The 18,916-nt window shown below is 39.0% G+C and overlaps 1 protein-coding gene across 1 annotated transcript in view; it reads left to right on the forward strand.

Annotated features, from left to right (window-relative positions):
* xirp2a (xin actin binding repeat containing 2a) overlaps window positions 1–18,916 on the forward strand; it is a 75,198-nt gene that overhangs the window by 20,121 nt on the left and 36,161 nt on the right. Inside the window, exon 2 of the mRNA XM_031740760.2 lies at window positions 14,185–14,293. Within this exon, the coding sequence (XP_031596620.2) occupies window positions 14,185–14,293 (109 nt within the window). The remainder of the gene's footprint in view (window positions 1–14,184; window positions 14,294–18,916) is intronic.

Below are 18,916 nucleotides of genomic sequence, written 5' to 3' on the forward strand. Positions count from 1 at the left end.
GGAGGCCAAGGTATCATTTGAAGACTCCATTGATGCTCCTTTGTTTACATTGGAGACCAAATGAACAAGAACATCAGGCATTTTGAACATTTGTACAATTTCGATTTAAGAGGAGATTTCAAACCTAGTGATTTCAAGGGCAGGAGTTGCCAAAGAAACACTTGTACAGACTACAGTCAGAGAATACACCTGTCTTCAAGTTATTAGAAAAATGTTTCCTGTGTTTCGCTTAACTGAGTTTTAAATCCAGTATTGAAATGATATGACCAAGTTTGTTTTTGCTTAATTATTATTTAGACTCATATTCGATACCTGACTCTGTCAATACAAAAATTGAATAAACCTGTTTATCAAGACTTTTCGAGAACATCATTTTATGAGATTGGAAGCATTCCAGTTAAAAAATCAATTATATGCTGATAGAACAATCAAGTCTTAATCTTATGTACAGGACATTTTGGTAAACGTGTATGTACCCACACATACTACAGTCAGGTAATCAATGTAGATATTGGCCAGAAACATGCACACATACTTTCCTATTTATCTATTTAATCTATTAATGCTTTCAGGTAGTTCTCAACTGTTTCTCTGGTGAAGCATTCCAAACATATAGTGTAGGTCACAAGTGTCTGCATTTCCCTAGCCAGGAAGGTCAGATCGAGGAAATCCTTAAACTCAGAAATCCAGAATGGTAAATCTGGGTCACAACCAAAGACAAAGACTGTTATTTCCATGTGCAGTAATTTAAGGTTGATGATCCCCTGGACGTACATGGAAACTTAAAATTGGTAAGAGCAGCAACATGAACAGAGCAGGCATCAATAATAAAGATATAACAATGATTGAGTCAGACCGAGCATTAAAGCAAGAGCTGAGGTGGAAATGGGTTGCAAAGTGGCTTGCAACAGTACAGCTACTGTGGGAAAGCTAAAGCAGCTTTAAATCTCATATTTTATAAAAGAGATTTGACAATGGATGCATAGAAGGGTATCAGCTGAGTCATCAGCTAATGTGGGTTTTCATTAAGATCAGGTGACCGCGCTTGAACTTGCCTTTATGGGTGGCCTGCATTAATGCTGCGTTCAATTTCTGAATAAATGGAAAAGATGATGGAAAAAATGTTACCTATTGTTTTATAACAAAGACTTTGGTTGGGCAGGCAGACTTTTGATTTTGAAATTTGATTTGTAGGTGAAAATGTATTTTTTAAGTTAGAAATAGCATACACTGGTTTTGTGGTCCACTCAGGAAGAATAATAAAGCATTTTTTCAATCGAGTTTTCCACCAACATTTCTTTTCTTTACAAGGATAGTCTTCAACTTGAAAAAAAAAAAGTCATGTTGGATTTATTTTAGGACATGTCCTAAAATGTCTCAGCAACTGTTGATGTTCCATACATTTTAATATACATGTCCTGATGGATATGTGTATTAAAATGCATCAAGATATATTCTCATTACCTTTTTGATCCTTTAAACATCAGCATGCTGACACACTAATAATAGGGCACAACACTGTACCTGTATGGCAAACACACATGAGTTTAATGTGTAGTTCCTTTAATAGATGGTATAATTTGTTTAGCACCCTTTTGGATTCAATGACTAGAAAACAATCCAAAACAATCCAAACCCTGTCAGATATGAGAATGGGGAACTCTGTGGCACTTTTGGCAGCCTGTCTTGGCATGGAGCTGCTTTTTTGCATTTCTCACACTAATTGTCTCCATCTGCTGTCCCTTGGTACTACTTCCAGCTGCTGATGGCGAAGCATTGGAGGTTGTCTTTCACACAATCTTCCCACCTTTAGACATCTGTCTTAATCTTGGGAATGTCTTCAGTTGGCTACATAGGAGTTGTTTTGAGATGCTGTTCTCATTCATCCTGTCATGTGCCAACCATGTTAGATGGTTTTCTCTAGTTATCATCTCTTATCATTTCTTCCTCTGGACAGGAAATCTTGACTGGTAACATGCTGCTAAGATCTGATGTTCATGAGTGACGCTTTTTGTTTTGATGAGCTATGGTGGCCCAGGGATCACTGCATAGGAGGGGTGTGGGAAGTGACTTTGTACGCTGCCAGGTTTAATGAAAGTTTCTTTTTAAAAAAATATTATTTTACTATAGCAAAATTGAGTATTCAAATTTCTTGTCACGGACCCGGCTCTGGGGACTCGGGGTCCGTGGGCAGTGGGGACTATGACTGTTGTTGTTGTTATTATTGTTGTTGTTGTTGTTATTATTATTATTATTATTATTATTATTATTATTATTATTATTATTATTATTGTCATTATGATTATTATCATTCGGTGTGTCGTCTGCACTGCCTCTTATCTCTGTCCACGTACGTATGTAGGCAGGTGTGTGTGTGCGTTTGTGTGTTGCTGTTTTCTGTGGCCAAGTTACAGGCACCTTCAGGCCTGAGGGGCGTGGCCTGGCTTGAGGACTGGCCACACCTAAAGTCCTTGCCGCACACCTGCTCCTCATCTGGGCTCGTCGGGGGAGCTATTTAGAAGAGAGATGGCGCTTCCACCGACGCTGGATTATTGCGTTTGACTTCACGAGGAATGTGGGATGAGAAGGAGCAGTGAGCACGGGGAGTGCAGGGACACTGGAGCAGAGAGCACTACACAGGGACTTTTTGGGAAGAAGACACAACACGGGAGTCTGGGAAACTGGGGAATTTATTGTTTCGTACTTCACCACTCTGTAAATAAACACTGTTGCACTGAAGAGTCCGGCGCTTGGGTCCTGTTTCCCCACCTCCCCACGGTCTATCAACACAGACCGTGACATTTCTTTGGTCACTATCAATTTTCCTGACACTCAAGAATAAAACTGTTCTAAAAGATGGCTTCAGAAATTTTTATAGCCGTCCTACAAGCTATTGAAACAGTGGAACATTTCTGTATGAACAAAATGAAAGAATAACAACAAAAAAACCCCCACAAACTGCTTACCCATCAGAACTTCATTTCTCAGACTTTGGATTTGAGAAGTGTTGTCAGTTACTTTGCTGAACACAAAGTCCTGGCAGTATACTCAACCTGCTCACTCCTCTTCTGCCTCTTTTGAGCACAGTTGTTTTTCTTCGGCTTGATAAACATAATTTATAAAGCAATGGTGAATAACTTCTCTATAAGACGTGCCCCAAAATATAAATTGTTGGAACCAAAAAGTCACATATACCCACATAAAGAGGGTGTCAGTATGGATCGATAGATCATCAAAATATTCCATTTTAACACAGAAAACAGTTTATTTGTTTTTCAGACAATATCCCGCCTGTTTAGTTTTTTGCATTTTTATTTCAGTATGACTTTGAGAGTGTAGGTGATTTGTTTCTTTTTTTAAGTTATATAAATTGCCCGTAACACCTTTTATCAGTCACCTGTATTGACCCACTACTTGAAATCGTGTAGATCTGAAATCTGACTAGCTGACTGGGAGGAAGGTAGGATTTTCTCAGATACATGATACTTGTATGAGCATTTAAGCAAAGTTGGGTAGAATATCCGAAAACAGCAAGTGAAAGTACAATTATTTGTTAAAAAAAAAAAAAAAACATTTAAAGAGAAGGAAAGTAAAATATGTAAAATATATTGTTGCCCTTTTAACATCCATCTGTCTCTTTTCTTAACCACCTGTCCAGTTCACGCTCATGGGGTATGGCTGGACCCTATCCCAGCTGTCATAGGGCAAAAGGCAGGGTACGCTCTAGCTGGTCAGCAGTCTGTTGCAGGGCTGTGATCTGAAAATTGTTAAAACTGAAATTATATTATAATTTTAGTGTGTTAAACAATACAACAACTACAGAAACTATAGGCATGTCCCACCGGGAGGAGGCCCCGGGGCCGACCCAGGACATGCTGGAGAGATTATATCTCTTGGCAGGCCTGGGAACACCTTGGTGTTCCCCCGGACAAGCTGGAGGAGGTGGCTAGGGAGAGGGAGGTCTGGACTTCTCTGCTTAAGCTGCTGCCCCCGCAACTTGGAGGGCAAGTGGAAGAAAATGGATGGATGGATGGATGGATGGATGGATGGGTGGATGGATGGATGGATGGGTGGATGGATGGATGGATGGATGGATGGATGGATGGATGGATGGATGGATGGATGGATGGATGGATGGATGGATGGATGGATGGATGTATAAAATGCACAATGGAACATGATCAGCCTTGGATTGGCCTCACAAGAGCTCGGACATCAAACCCTGGCTAAGCAATGTGGGAAAATCTTGACGGGGAATGGAAGAAAAGGCATCCAAGATCCAAAGAAGAGCTCTGGGATGTCCTTTGGAAAGCTGCTAGAACTACTGTAGTCCTGAAGATTATTTAAAGAAAGTACAAGGACTGCCCAAGGGAATATACACTGTAGTCATACTAATATTGACTTTTGAGCTTATTATAACCATGCAAACTGTTTTTGTCACATATTGTCTATATGTTTTATATATATATATTTATATATATATCTTTTCATATATGTTTGCATGTTCCAATTAATTTCTGGCAAATCATAAAGAAATGAGGGTTTAAACCAATATGCATAGCTGGTGCTTGGGTTCCTTCCCACAAATGTCTGGTGGCGCTCGTTACTTCATATCTGGGTCTGCTGCAACAACACACCAGGGAACAGCAGGCCACTTTATTGACTTTACCCTTTTTTTTACTGAATAGGCACTCTTATTAATTGCATAAAGTAAACTATAGCTCACTTTATTTTTTAACCTCACTGGCATAAAGGAATATCATCAGCAATGTTTTCTAGTGTTTACTTCACTTGTGGTCCTGTTGATTTTGCTTGTGTGAACCAGCCATAAACTGTAACACAGCTAAAAATTGAACAAAATTAAACTGAAGACTGAACTTCAGCTGTAAGTTCCACACATTTCAGCAACTGCAAATCCAGGCTTCAAAATATCCATTGAGACAGCTTTATAAAGCTTTTCCCTTAGAATTTGAAATGACTGCAATGACCTCTGGATCAATGCTTTTACTTGTTGGAGAAGGTCATGTATGTTTAGAAAAACACGTCCAAAGCAACTGGTTGGCTTAGTCTCGACCAGTGATTTGTTCTCTGTTGTTGAGCCTTGTGAGTCATGTTTGAGAGCGGCCACTTGTACGTTATGCCAGCGAACCCATAAGGCAGCTTTCACGGCCAGAAACACTCAGTACGTTAGAGCAAGTGTGCATGTGGCTGAATGGTAGGTGTAAATACAGTGCACATGTCTTTGTGCACAGATTCACTCATGTGTGTACCATTTGCCGTCAAAGGAATCTTGTAATTTAAATTGAAGTACCCAAACAGTGAGTCATGTGTGACTGGCTTGTTTTCTTGGCAGGCCCCTAAACTGACTCGCTATAAACCAGGCATAAATACAGCACTTTGTAAGTTTTAAATGAGCTATTCTGTTTCATTTAAAACCTAGAGGACATGAAACACAGAGTTAGGGGAGAGCACAGAGACTCACCTTATACTTGCTGAGATGGAAGCTTTCATAGATCTTGGAAGCACTGGTCCCAGCTGTAGTAGCACAACCCTGCCTGCCACTGACCTCGTTACAATTGGGATAACAAGTAAGCTGCAGACATACTCAGCTCAGGCAGTCCAGAGAGCTGTCACAACCCCAAGAAGGGAAGAAGAAAGAAAAGAAAGCAGAATAACACTGAATAAAAATGACAGGTAGGACAGTATAGGGAAAGCGGGCTGAGAAAATGAAAGAACAAAAGCGAAGAGGGAGAGAGAAATGAACAGCGAGCAGCACAAAAACAAGATATTTAAAGGAGTTGAAGGAGTACTTTCTGTTTAGGTAGATGACCTCTCTCCTCCAACGTGTTACATCTGATATCGAACTAACTGACCTGATCGATCTGAACTGCTGCTGTAGCTTCACCAACTCCAGCGAAAGCACTTGGAGCAATTTCTGAGATAGTCAGGTGCAGGAGAGACGCAGAGCAGCTCTTAGTTTTGGCAAAGTGATGTTTTCAGCACACCATAACCACGGTGATTTGAGAAAACTGTATCAACCACTATTACTATTACTTACATTTGTAAGGGACAAGATAAACATTTTGCACAATAATGTCTCAAAATCAGGAAATATGATCAGCACACGCTGTTTGAAATATTACACAAATCCTAGTTATTTCTAGGATAATGTGACAGTATGTGTTTACTCTCAGAACAGTTCATGGATTACTCATTTATGGTCTGGTGACTCTGCTTTTATCAGCTGCTTGTTGTCTTTGTGGTATTTCAGACACATGCTTCCAACAGAGTAGGTGTAGTGTGCAACATCAACACTCATAACATTGTTAAGCATGTTTTTCCTGTGTCATCTTTACTTTTTTCACTTTCATTTAGAGGCTGGAAAATTCAAATTTGCCAATATCATTATATACATTCAGATCATTTGACAAGTCTAAAAGCTAGTAAATACTCCGTAAACTGTAAAAATTAAACACAGTGGATTGAGGTTCAACTACACCTCCACCATCTTGGTTATGTTCTCAAGAGAGTACTCCTTATGATCAGATTTTCAGATTAATTCCATGCTATTTACGTCTACGCAAAACTACATAGAAGATAACACATTTTGCATCAAAGGTGTTTCTTTTTACCCAGGTGTGTCAAATATGACTTACTGTTTCAGCATTAAGCACCCAAAATGAAGACCAGAGAGCTGTTTTTAGGACAAAAGCTTACCATTCTAAAGCTAAGCAAAGGGGGAAAATCCATCAAAGATATTTCAAAAACACTGGGGATAGCCAGCAGCACAAACAAACTGGCTTTGCTGTTCCAACACTTTTGGACGGCACTAAATAAGAAGCAAAGAGTGAATACTGTTTGAAAGGAAAAAACTGTCCTGCATGGATGTTTTGGTTTTCCTTCACATTTTCTTTGTTTGCACTAGTTTAACTTTGTGTTCACATTTGGTTAGGCTAAGAAAAAGATAATGATTTGAGTTAAAATAGCACACAATCACAACATTACATTGGAAAAATAACTGTAAAAGGATACCCACTACTCCCTTGCAATGTGTCCAAGTCTCCATATGCAATGTGTGTGTGGACAGGGTTGTAATGCAGGGTGATAACGCTTGTTTTCAGACAGTCAAGACAGTCAAGTTAAGAGTCAAACTGTGTTTAGGTTTTATACAGAAATGATGATTCAAGGTGTAGAACCTTCAAGCAGTTTGTTAGAAGACTTTTTGATGTGAAAGAAGCAACTTAGTAACTTAAGCAATTAGGGACAATCTTCCTTTACATAGAGGAGATGGTGCATTAGATACAGTTTTACAGCCCAACAAGACCTTTATACCACAAAGTCAGTATTGTTCCTTTAATTTAATCCTTGGTTCATGCCCAATTATCTCCAGCCAAACCCTAGTAGAAATCCATAATTGGAGTGGAGAGCTGACCTTTGTGAAAACGTAAAAACCCACGTGATTCAGTTTAAGACTCCATCCAAGCTGAAATGATCTCAGTTTGTTACTGGGGTACAGCTGAAACAGTACCCTACTGACATGCTTTCTCCCCAGGGATGTGAAAAGTAAAACCTTTAGACTCCAGTCTTAAGTGACTTTTTGAAAGGGTATGCCATCAAATGGAGACAGGCAGAGGATAGCTGTTGAAGAGAGCGAGGTGGACAGCTATCTAAAGAGACTCTATGTGTCTTGACACATCATTAAAATCATATGAGCACTTCTTGTTAGAGGACATAAATGTCAACAGCAGATGTGAAGCAATCAGTGGAAAATGTAAAGGATCCTTACATGTGTGATGATGAACTCACAATTTCCCGTATGCTCAGGTGCTGTCTCCCTCTAATAGGCACTGCTGTAAAGGTGCAAGGTTACACAGTGTTACTGTTTCCAGTTACCATGGTTTCACCATCACAGGTCTGACTGTCCCCTTTGTCAGCGTCTGTCACATGTGAAATGGTCCCAGATGGCAAGCACTGATTTCATTAGCTGAGACTCTTAAGAGGATCCAGTGATTTTTTTTTTTTTTTCCCTACAGGGATTATCTCTTGCGACAGGCTGGCCGGCTACGTTTAGACAGATTTCACCAGGCCCTGTCCCTTATTAACTCTATCACTCTGTCAGATGCCCAGAGAGGCTCCCCCACCCAACATAACTGCTATCATTATTCCCTCTTCCTCCTTCATGTGTAGCAGCTTGTGCCAAAGGGAACTTATGGCAGGGACTTAAAGCTACATAGCACTTGGTTAAAGCTGCATGAGACATTGTGCTATAGCACCGCTACTGTTCATCATGTTATTGTATTTCAGAAAATGGATAACAGCAGTCCTCACTTCTAATTCCTGAGGTCAAAATTTTAGAGTTCATTCAATTTCCTAAAGCTAACAAATGTGTTCCTTTTCCTATAAATCTTGATAGCACCCAAAGAAAACGAATATATGATCACATTTTATATTGCACTTTTATGAGACTTTACCAGTTTTGTACAAGTGAAGAAATTTTTAAAAAAAATATATACATACATCCATTTTATGTAAATCATATTTCATATTCCTTATGTATATGTACTGTATAGTATGTATCTGGATTTCAGACCATAGGATGTTATCAGAAACAACATGCAATGGACACATTGCTGACAGAATAAACTCAAAATACACTTTTGTTGAGTTGGTGGGTAGCTCATACAAACAAGAGTTCATGCAAAATCAAAACAGAGAGATTAAAAGGATCCAACAATAGGCCAGGGACCTATTCAGGTTCAACAAACCAAGGAATAATGTTGACAGACTAATGATGAAAAGTAAAGCAGACCCCAAAACAACAGTCCATGACATCATGAATGACCTCCAATGAGGAAGGGTGGAAAAATGACATTCCTTTAAACAGCGGAATGTCATTTTTCCACAGTGTGTCTTTTGTCCTGTCTCCTTCCCCTCACCCCCAACCAGTGTTGGGGAGTAACGGAATACATGTACCGCAGTTACATATTTAAAATACAAAATATGAGTAACTGTATTTCGTTACAGTTACTGTTTTAAAAGGCGGTATTCAGAATACAGTTACTTTGCTGAAATAAATGGATTACATGGCGGTCTTTTCCTGTTTCATATGTTAGGCTATGCCCTCTCTATTTTTGGTAATTCCACGCCGGTGGAAACCCAAACAAAACACGCATTAAGAGGCTCTAATGCCTGCGTCTCAATCTCGCGTCCCATGTCACCTCTACTTGCAGCCTGCATAATGACATGAAGAAATATTTAAAAAACAAAAATTAATATGAAGGCAACAGAATGTTACAGGCATAGCATATACGAAGCATGTAAATATAATAATAGCCTAACCACTGCAGACAAAAAGAGTGCCTGACGAGCCCAGTTGTAAGTAAGCTATTAAGACTCGACTGTACACTGTGTTCGTGTTTTCCTCCGAAACAAAAAGTTCCGTTGGAGCAGCCTTTCAACGCCTCTCTCTGTCTCTCGCTAGCAAAGTTGACCCAGACAACAAAGTAAAGCTAGTTTTTGGCAACGAGCCCGACACGGAACCCGACGTATTAGCCAGAGGTCCCTTTACTACGGTTCGGAGCCGCGGACCTGTTTTATATACGCGCGGAATAGTTTTCTATACGAGATCGCTGCAAAAAGTGCAGCCTTACCTAATGTCCACCCTACTGTTACTCATTTTATATTAAGATTTAAAAATCTAGTTGGTATTGGTATGGCGAGTAACCTTCAGTAATAGTATTAAATCACACAGCAATAGCACATTCATGTAGTTGTAAAAAGCATGATAATATATTATCAATATCCAATATCCAAAGTATTCCGTTACGTTACGTTACAAAATACATTTTGGGGCATGTATTCTGTAATCTGTAGTGGAATACATTTTAAAAGTAACCTTCCCAACACTGCCCCCAACTGGTCACGGCTGATGGCGGCCCTCCGTGAGCCTAGTTCTACTGGAGGTTTCTTCCTGTTAAAAGAGAGTTTTTTCCCCCATTACTGTACCCAAGTGCTTGGTTTTCTCTCTATTATTGTAGGGTACAATAAAAAGTGTAACATTGTTGTGATTTGACATTATATACATAAAGCTGAACTGAACATAATTGGCTGCTGCAGTCTGCAGGGCAAGATACTAATCCCAAGTTGCTCTCTAATGCGTCTTATCTAGAGTATGAATGTTCGACAGAAAGCATTTCATAGAGAAAGCAAAAAAGGAAAAAAAAGTGATTGCATGAATGAGTGTGAATGGATGAATGAGACAAGTTGTATAAAGTGCTTTGACTGGTCAGATAGAGTAGAAGAGCACTATATAAGAACCAGTCCATTCACCGTTTTGGAACAGACTAAATCATTTTTATTGATGATGTAATTTATGACTGTCTTAGCAGAATGAATACAGAAGCCTAATGCAATCATTTTGTCTGCTACATTAAAGAGAAGTACATTCAAAATATTTGAGAACAACTTAATCATACAGCAAGAGAATGAACCAAAACACACTCAACAAATGACTTTTTCAGGAGGAAAAAAGACAGAAGGTTTTGGACTGGCCAAGTCAAAGACCAGATCGGCTTGGCTGTAATCAATATTCTGTTTAAAAGAGTTAATTAACTCTGAGATCAACAACTGACTTTTCAGTTCCAAAAAGGTGATCAGGGTTAGTTCAAGCAGATACATGAGTAAGGAAAGAAAGCCATCTCCATCAGAGACCAATACTAGGATTCACCATGGCAACAGGTAAGTAAAGAGCAAACCCTCCGTTTGAATCCAGTGGATCTAGGAATATGAACATGTGACAGTGCAGACCTCGATATTTATCTTAAATAGGAGGGCAGGACGGAGTAATTTTCATTAACTTGGACAACTTTGTCATGACCATAGAGAGAATGACAGTTTGATGAAATAGAAATGTACCCCACTTTAACCCACTTTTACTGAGTTACTGCTATCGGTAGTTACTGAACTAAAAAAATGCAGAATGGCTTTCCAAGTATTTAATGAATGTAATGTTTTATCACTAAAGTCAAATGTTAAAAGAAAGGCCTCAGCTTTTATAGATTTTAAAAATTTCAGCATAATTTTGGGAGGACGAGCCGTTTTAAATAAAGAATCTCTGTTATCCTTTTCCATGTTGGATCCATCTTGCCATGCAAGTGGACTTGAATCAAATACAGTTCGCTGCACCATTACGCAGTCTATGATACTTTTGGGTGGTTGGTCCAGTGGTCGACCCACTGAGACTGATTTAGATGATTTTCAGTGGAAAGTATGCTGAGAGTCAGACTCTGAATTTCAGACACCGTACTTTTGGTAATGTTGACAGCATAATGACTGAATCTCAATCTGTGAGCAGGTTTCAACATAAAATGTTCAAAACACAGACTGTCTGCAGGCTACATTTAAACTCATTTCAAAATACATTTCATTCTATTTTTTATGTTCAATATGTTTAACATATTTTTTAATAAATCATAAAAAACTGACAGTCTTGCAATTATGATTAGTGTTATGATTTTAGTCATAATACTATGTACAACAAATGGCTTTTAATCAGCTGAGAAATACACGGGTATATCTTGATTTAAAAGCATATCAAATGTGTTTATGAAAAAAATCTGCACCGAATTAAACGGCTTGAGTGTTGGGTGAGTAATTAACTGCTAATATCTACAGTGAGATTAAGGATTATTAAAATTACTATGGGTCACCAGTGCTACCTCTCAGCCTCCTAAAGATGCACATGTGGTATAAATGTGAAAATCTTGGATGACTTCTTTCATAAGTTTTCACAAGTTTTTCAGAAAACGTGACCTCTGACCTTGACCGGAAGGTTGTAGACGCACCTATAGTTTTAATTTGAAAATCCTATCTCGCCTCATTCTTCAATTATCACATTCACAAAGTTGGGTGTGCACAATAGCTGCCCACCCACCCAACCTTACAGCTGAGGGGTAAAAAGGAAGATGGCATATAAGCAAAACAGCTAGTTAAACTTGGTGTATTTAGTGATCACCAACTCTCTGGCACCACCAACACTCTTCTTAATTTAAGAGTGTTGGTGGAGCCTGCCCCTGTTCAACTTGCCTTTTTTTATTGAACTGGACATGGCAGGAGTTCCTCATTAAAGATTTTATGACTAATGTGTTAAATAAGTTATTAAAACTTTCTTATATCACACATGTTGACTGACGTAGTTAGGAAGAGAAAGCTCATCTGTCATGAGGAAAAATGTTTCCACACTAAGCACTGCTCATAACTGTAATAGTTGATAACTCTAAGTGGAAGCAGAACCAGTGGCAGCTTGTCAAGGAGGTTTAGCTACAATGTGAATGTACAAACAATTGTAATGTAATAAACAATTATTAAACTGCTGGCCTCTCAACTTGATAAGCCTCAGGCATTATGTATGGGACAGGGATATACCCTTGAGAAATCCTAAAAAATTACAATGACTCCATTGTCAAGCTGCATTAATTCTGCCTCCAGAGACAATAGCGAATGCCAGCCACAAGATGGAACAAGAACAGATGTGTGAGAAGCTGTATGACACAGCTGCAGCTGGTTGTTTACACATGTACACTGTTTAAGATAAAAGGACAGAGATTGCTTTACTTTGGTATGTTTAAGTGCTCTCATCACCAACCACAACCTGGGACTACGTCAAGTAGACTAGTACACTACTTTCCAGGGCGCACTGTGGAACACTTTATTATATGTTATGTGTAGGTCGTGTCTTGTTATATCCTGTATGTTACCTAAATGTTGTGCATCTGCACTTTATTGTTGTCTATGTCTACGCATGGGACAGTGTGAAACGTAATTTCAATTCCTTTGTATGGCAAGTACATCTGAAGAAATTGACAAATAAAACTGACTTTGACTTTGACTTTGACCAGCACACCATATGTATTCACAGTTTACTTGAAGAGTAAACAAACCCATCAGATAGTCAGCTAAAGACAAGTAAATGTGTAATGGCTCATTCAGTGACATTCATTCCTGGAACCAGCAGTAATGAAATCACACCAGCACACATTTTTCACACAGTGGCCTTTAAAGCATACAGTTGCACAGTACATCTTCTAGTGAGCAAAATAACATTGTGTTGTAGATAATATACTGAGTATAAAAATCAGCAGTCAAACTCAAAGCACTGGGGAGCTGCACTTTCTGATTTGAGCTTTATTTGATGTGAGTGCTACTTCAGCAAGCCAGGGACAACAGCAGTGACAGAAAGAGGGAGATTATGCTTGCATCCCTGTATTCCCATGGTGTGTGTCTGTGTATGTGATACCGAAGGAAAATATGCAAATGACCATGCATGTCTTTCAGGGATTTGCTAAATTAGATTTTTGAGGACAATATTTTGTCCTTTGCTGCATGTACTGAAATTATGGTTGACACCTTCAGCGCAGTGAAATGAGATTAAGCAAGACAGACACAGGTTTGCATGCATGTGTATATGTTTCACACTGTTTTTACGTGTGTAGAGCTGAGAGTGTCGACGCCTGGCTAGGTACTGTCGAAAAAGCGCTGTGGGGGATATATTTGATTTGCAAATGAAAAAAACACACCCGCACATTTGCAAAGAGAAGGACACACACACACACTCAGACACAGGTGTGCTTGTTCTCCATGGGGATGATTTGCAACTGAATAGGCATGTTGCAGTGGCTGACTTCTAAGTTTTGACAAAATTCTTCCTGGGGAAAAACAAGCACGAGTACACCAAGGACATGCTGCTTACCAGTGTACCTCTTATCAATAGCAGCCTGTGAAAGCACTTGTATTTAGAGCGAGCGTGGCTCCATTAAAATTCAACCAAATGCTGTTTACACTAACTTTCCAGTCAATGCTTACTGTTCAAATTGTGTTCAAGGTTGGGTCTGGTTGCACTCAGATATCGGTGTGTAGTTGTGCATATGTGGCTATATGTGGAGACTAGATGTCAGTACCTCGGTCTAACCGGAGCTTAAATGTCACCTTGACTGTATCATTTCTCATATTTGAGGTATGTACGTAACCATGTGTTTTTTTGTCTGTGTGTGTATGTGTGATAGGGTGTAATAACATTGCCATGCCAGCTGGTTTTGATGACCTGTAGAGTCACTCCTCCATCTTGCTGTTGAAAAAGCAAGGTGTTTCCTCTGATAGTCCTCTGTCTCTCTCTGTCACTCTGACCAGGAAGTCCCAGCCATCCACACCTCCCCAGCCAAAAGAGAAAGTAGTAGCCTCACTCACACTGACCTGTCAACAGATCATGCCATGGACTCACCCCAGGATGCTAGTATTAGTGAGTATTTTTTTGTTTTTCATTTGCAAAGCTTTAAAGTTGCTGTTTGTTTGTTTTTTCAGAAAGCTCTGATGCAGTATGAGATTTGTTATAACTCATGATAGGAGGCCTAGCTCTGGAATTGCATCATGCTTACACTACTCTGTCATCCAAAGAACCGAGTCTGCAGGATGGTTAATGCAATGTTTTGTCCTATTTGTTCTATGAGATAAACATTTGGCAGAAAGCAGCTTTTGAAAACTAGATTGCTCATTTCCAGATAAGGCTGCCTCCTTGGCAGCTTTTTTAATGGGGAGCTTGGGGCTCGCTAGATATGGTGCTTTCTTTTCTGTGATAGCAGTAGTATGGCGGGTACTTGCACTTTGCCTTCCACCGATAGCAGTGAACACACACGTGGAGCTTGCAGTAAGATTTACAGTTGCTTGCAATAAGATTTAAGTGTTGCTGAAGTGTTAAAGTATTAAAATGAAACTGAGCAATTTAAAAATTCAAACACTGGATTACAGTAGAGCGTGGAATCTGTGACACTTTTATTTCACAAAGCTAAAATGCTCTGCATACAAGAAGTAAGCTGTATTCTGATGAGATTAAAATCAGTGGGAGTGATTGATCATTTTACTAAGTGTTCCTGTTGAAAATGTAAACTTTATCAAGTTACAGAATTTAATCGTGGGCAATATATAGCAGGACAGCGAATAAACCTGAAAAAAATCACCTTTCTTTCATGCACAAAAAAGTCTTATACAACTTGAGATGCTATAAACTCCAATACTCCAAAGTAATTCTGCTGATTATTGTAGTGTTACGTAGTGTTACCCATAACCCATATAGTAACCCATAATAGAAAGCAGAAGCTGTGTATGCAAAGTGACATATAAAGATAAGCCAATAAAGTAAAGTAATCCAGTAAGATGTCTGAGGCTACATTACAAACAGGACTTGCTAATAGCTAAAGTAACTAAAGATTTCAAGGCAATGTAAAGAATTATATGTTCAAAATGAGCCAGAAAATCAAGAGCAGTACATCCCTGCAGCAGACGCTACTGTTCTAGCTGTAAAATAGTGCTCTTACAAGTGCGCCATACTAAATAAAAATTACTGACCAGGGCAGGTAATATTGAAACCCTCACAGCTCTCTCTCTAATGTACAGAAATGCGCAAAAATGATCCCAATAAGCATTTAACATGCTTAATAGCAATCTTAAAGAAACACTGTGCATAGCTTATCATATGCACAGTCGTAGGTTAGCATGTTACCAATAAACTCAAAATTTAGCTAAGGCTAGTGGGAATTTTAAACTTTGCATGAAACCATAAACCAATTTTAAATTTTATCCATCCTAATAGCTCCTTGAAAAGCCTTCAGTTGATCCAGTGCACCATAAGACTATAACAAGAGTAGTAACCTTCTTTAAGTGTATATTCGTCTTAGTTTTAGTTCAGCTGTGTGGGTATGTTCATGGTTATATTTCTTGTTTCAGGTTATCCTACCACCCTGTGTTGTTGTTAAGTTTTTGTCTTTCTGTTCGGTGTTTTAATGTTCGATTTTGGAAGTTTCTTATCTTTTACTTTCTCTATCTTGTAATGACAGCTAGTGCAAACTGACACTATAAATGAGATTGTACTGAAATGAATTAAAAAAGAATCAGAATACTTTAATAATCCCTAAGGAAATTATGTGGGCTACAGTTTATCCAAGACAATAACAGTAACAGACTACAGTGCCGAACTCATTAAATAATACAGTATATTACAGGGTTTACAAAGTATAAGATGAGGCTGACTAGAGGAAGAGTGTTTTTTTCTTCATCTCAGAAAGGAAACTTAAATTTAAGTGCCTGAACCAAACCTACTGACAGTAGAGCGTAGTATTTTGACACATTTTTGTCAAATTCTCAAATGTGCAAAAATTCAAGATGCTTAAGGAAAAGCTGGGAAATCATCCAGTTTATTGGGTTTGGTCTTTTAGGGTCCACGGGTATTTGTTCCACTAGCCAGTAGTTAATCAAATACATTTGAGTTGGTGTATTTGAGAACAGTGGCTTGTTTATACAAGGATTAGTTCAAGAGTAATATTAAAATTAATTTGGAGTTGTGCTTCTGTCCATATGTCTGGACAAAATCTTATCATTTTCAGTGCTGGTTTTAGTCGCTGCCAACTTCCACGACAACTATCTGGCATAGCTTTATAAACATCTGCCTGCTTCTTCCACATAAAGTAGTGGTGAGAGTGAGGAGCAAGAAAGACAAGAAATTTTGCAAAAAACTTTGCAGAAATACAGAGGTTATTATTCAGTTACTTGGCCATTCACGTTCTAAATGTAATCCAAAGTTGGTATGAATGCAAAGAGTGTAACCTAACTTATTATTTTCTTATGCAACTATATTATTGATCTGTATAAAAACTACTATTGTCGTTTTTTTTGTATTTTTAGTGCTTCAGTGTGTCACTGACACTGAAAAATTGTGTGCAGAAGCATGTAGAGGATACAAATCTACAATGACGGATGTGCAGACGGGCCTCAGTAGTATCAAGGTGTATGCAAACTCATACTTCTGAACTCAGTCTTGCATGCTGACACTCAGCATATTCAAGTAGGCAGGCTGAGAGCCTCTCCATCTCCACCTTAGATCAATGAGGCTTTCGTGTCGCCCTGCACGTCTCTAAATCTCGGCGCCATGTCTAAAATTGGGACTTGTTGACAATCCCCGACGTTGTCCTGACTGATCGACAGCTTTAGTCTTGGCTGACAAGTTGACGGTGAAAACAGTGGCAGATCAAATGACTGACAGTAGCGGTGAAGGGTATTGGTACTGAAGCTGCTCCCTGCAAAGCCGCAAAGTTTAAATAAAGCACAGCAACAGCGTAAGTGTGCTTTAAACAGATGCAAAGCTCACCTCTGTGTCCCCACACTGTTGCTGGTTCTAAACAAGCATGCTTGTTTACATGTTGCCTCTCATATTGCACGACCATGACACTGTCACTGCCTTTGTGGCATACAGAGTAGTGCAAAATAAATAGGATTTAATTTTTTTTATTGTTAAATTCTGCTATTTATTCTATTATTTCACAGTTTTGTACGTGTGCCTCTATATATGTGTATGTATGTATATATATAATACACACACACACACACACACACACACACACACACACACACACACACACACACACACATATACCCAAGAGAAATATCTCAAAATGCTGCCAGTGGGAGGTAGATTTGCCGAAAGACTGTTTTTGTTTTAATTCATATCTCAGATTTGCCTGGCAAATGATGATGTCTTTATATCATCATCCTGAAGGAAAAGCAAAGATTTTCTTCCTGCCAGTTTCAGATTTGATCCCCTTAGTGGCTATTATGCATTGCAGATTAGAATCAAATGACGTTTGGCAATTGAATATTGAGGTTTAACTATACTGCATATGGATGTGAGGTTGTTTCATGTTTATCAGTTTGATATACAGAGAAACGTATGTGATTTTTCTTTTTCATTGGCATTTAAATTAAACCATTTTTAGCTGTTTTATAAACAGTTGTAAATGGTTATGATCCACAGATGTTTAACAAGGATTACACTAATAAAACATGGCTCCTCTCATCACTCTTGGTGAATACGCTGCTTATGCGACATACTTTTGACCAGGACACTGAAGTTTGAATGTTTTCTTTGGTCATTGTCAACATATATATATCTATATATATATAGATATATATACACACAGATATATATATACACACACACACACACGCATATATATATATATATATATATATATATATATATATATATATATAGATATAGATATATACACACATATATATACACACACACACACACACACACACACACACACACATATATATATATATATATATATATATATATATATATATATATATATATATATATATATATATATATATATATATATATATATGTGTGTGTGTGTGTATAAAACACCAGCACGCCTCTGCGGGGTTTATCCTTCAAGCTCGGGTCCTCTACCAGAGGCCTGGGAGCTTGAGGGTCCCTGCGCAGTATCTTAGCTGTTCCCAGGACTGCGCTCTTCTGGACAGAGATCTCCGATGTTGTTCCCGGGATCTGCTGGAGCCACTCGCCTAGCTTGGGAGTCACCGCACCTAGTGCTCCGATTACCACGGGGACCACCGTTACCTTCACCCTCCACATCCTCTCGAGCTCTTCTCTGAAGCTCTTCTCTGTACATATATATATATATATATATACATATATATATATATATATGCAGCTGGATAGCGTAGTGGTTAAACTACATGCCTTTGGAGCAGAAGATCGCAAGTTCGATTCCTGCCTGGGGCGTCTGTATCCAGTAAGGGTCCTAAGGCTAGACCCTAAGTGAGCCTACCGCAGACATGAGCGAGACAGATAAATATGAAGGCATGCCGGCTCGGACGTCGCCCGGATCAACAAGGTCCGCGTCAGGTGTTGAGGAACCAGGGCACCCTGATGACAGAGATTGACGAGGTACAACATAAATGCTACGGCAAGGAGGAGTCAGGACGCCAGGTCAGGGGGGAGATATCATCACCCCCACCCGAGATTGGGTACATAGCCCCAAGTGCGATAAGAGAAGGATCG

This window comes from Oreochromis aureus, linkage group 23 (genome assembly GCF_013358895.1).
Source record: "Oreochromis aureus strain Israel breed Guangdong linkage group 23, ZZ_aureus, whole genome shotgun sequence".
Classification (NCBI taxonomy): domain Eukaryota; kingdom Metazoa; phylum Chordata; class Actinopteri; order Cichliformes; family Cichlidae; genus Oreochromis; species Oreochromis aureus.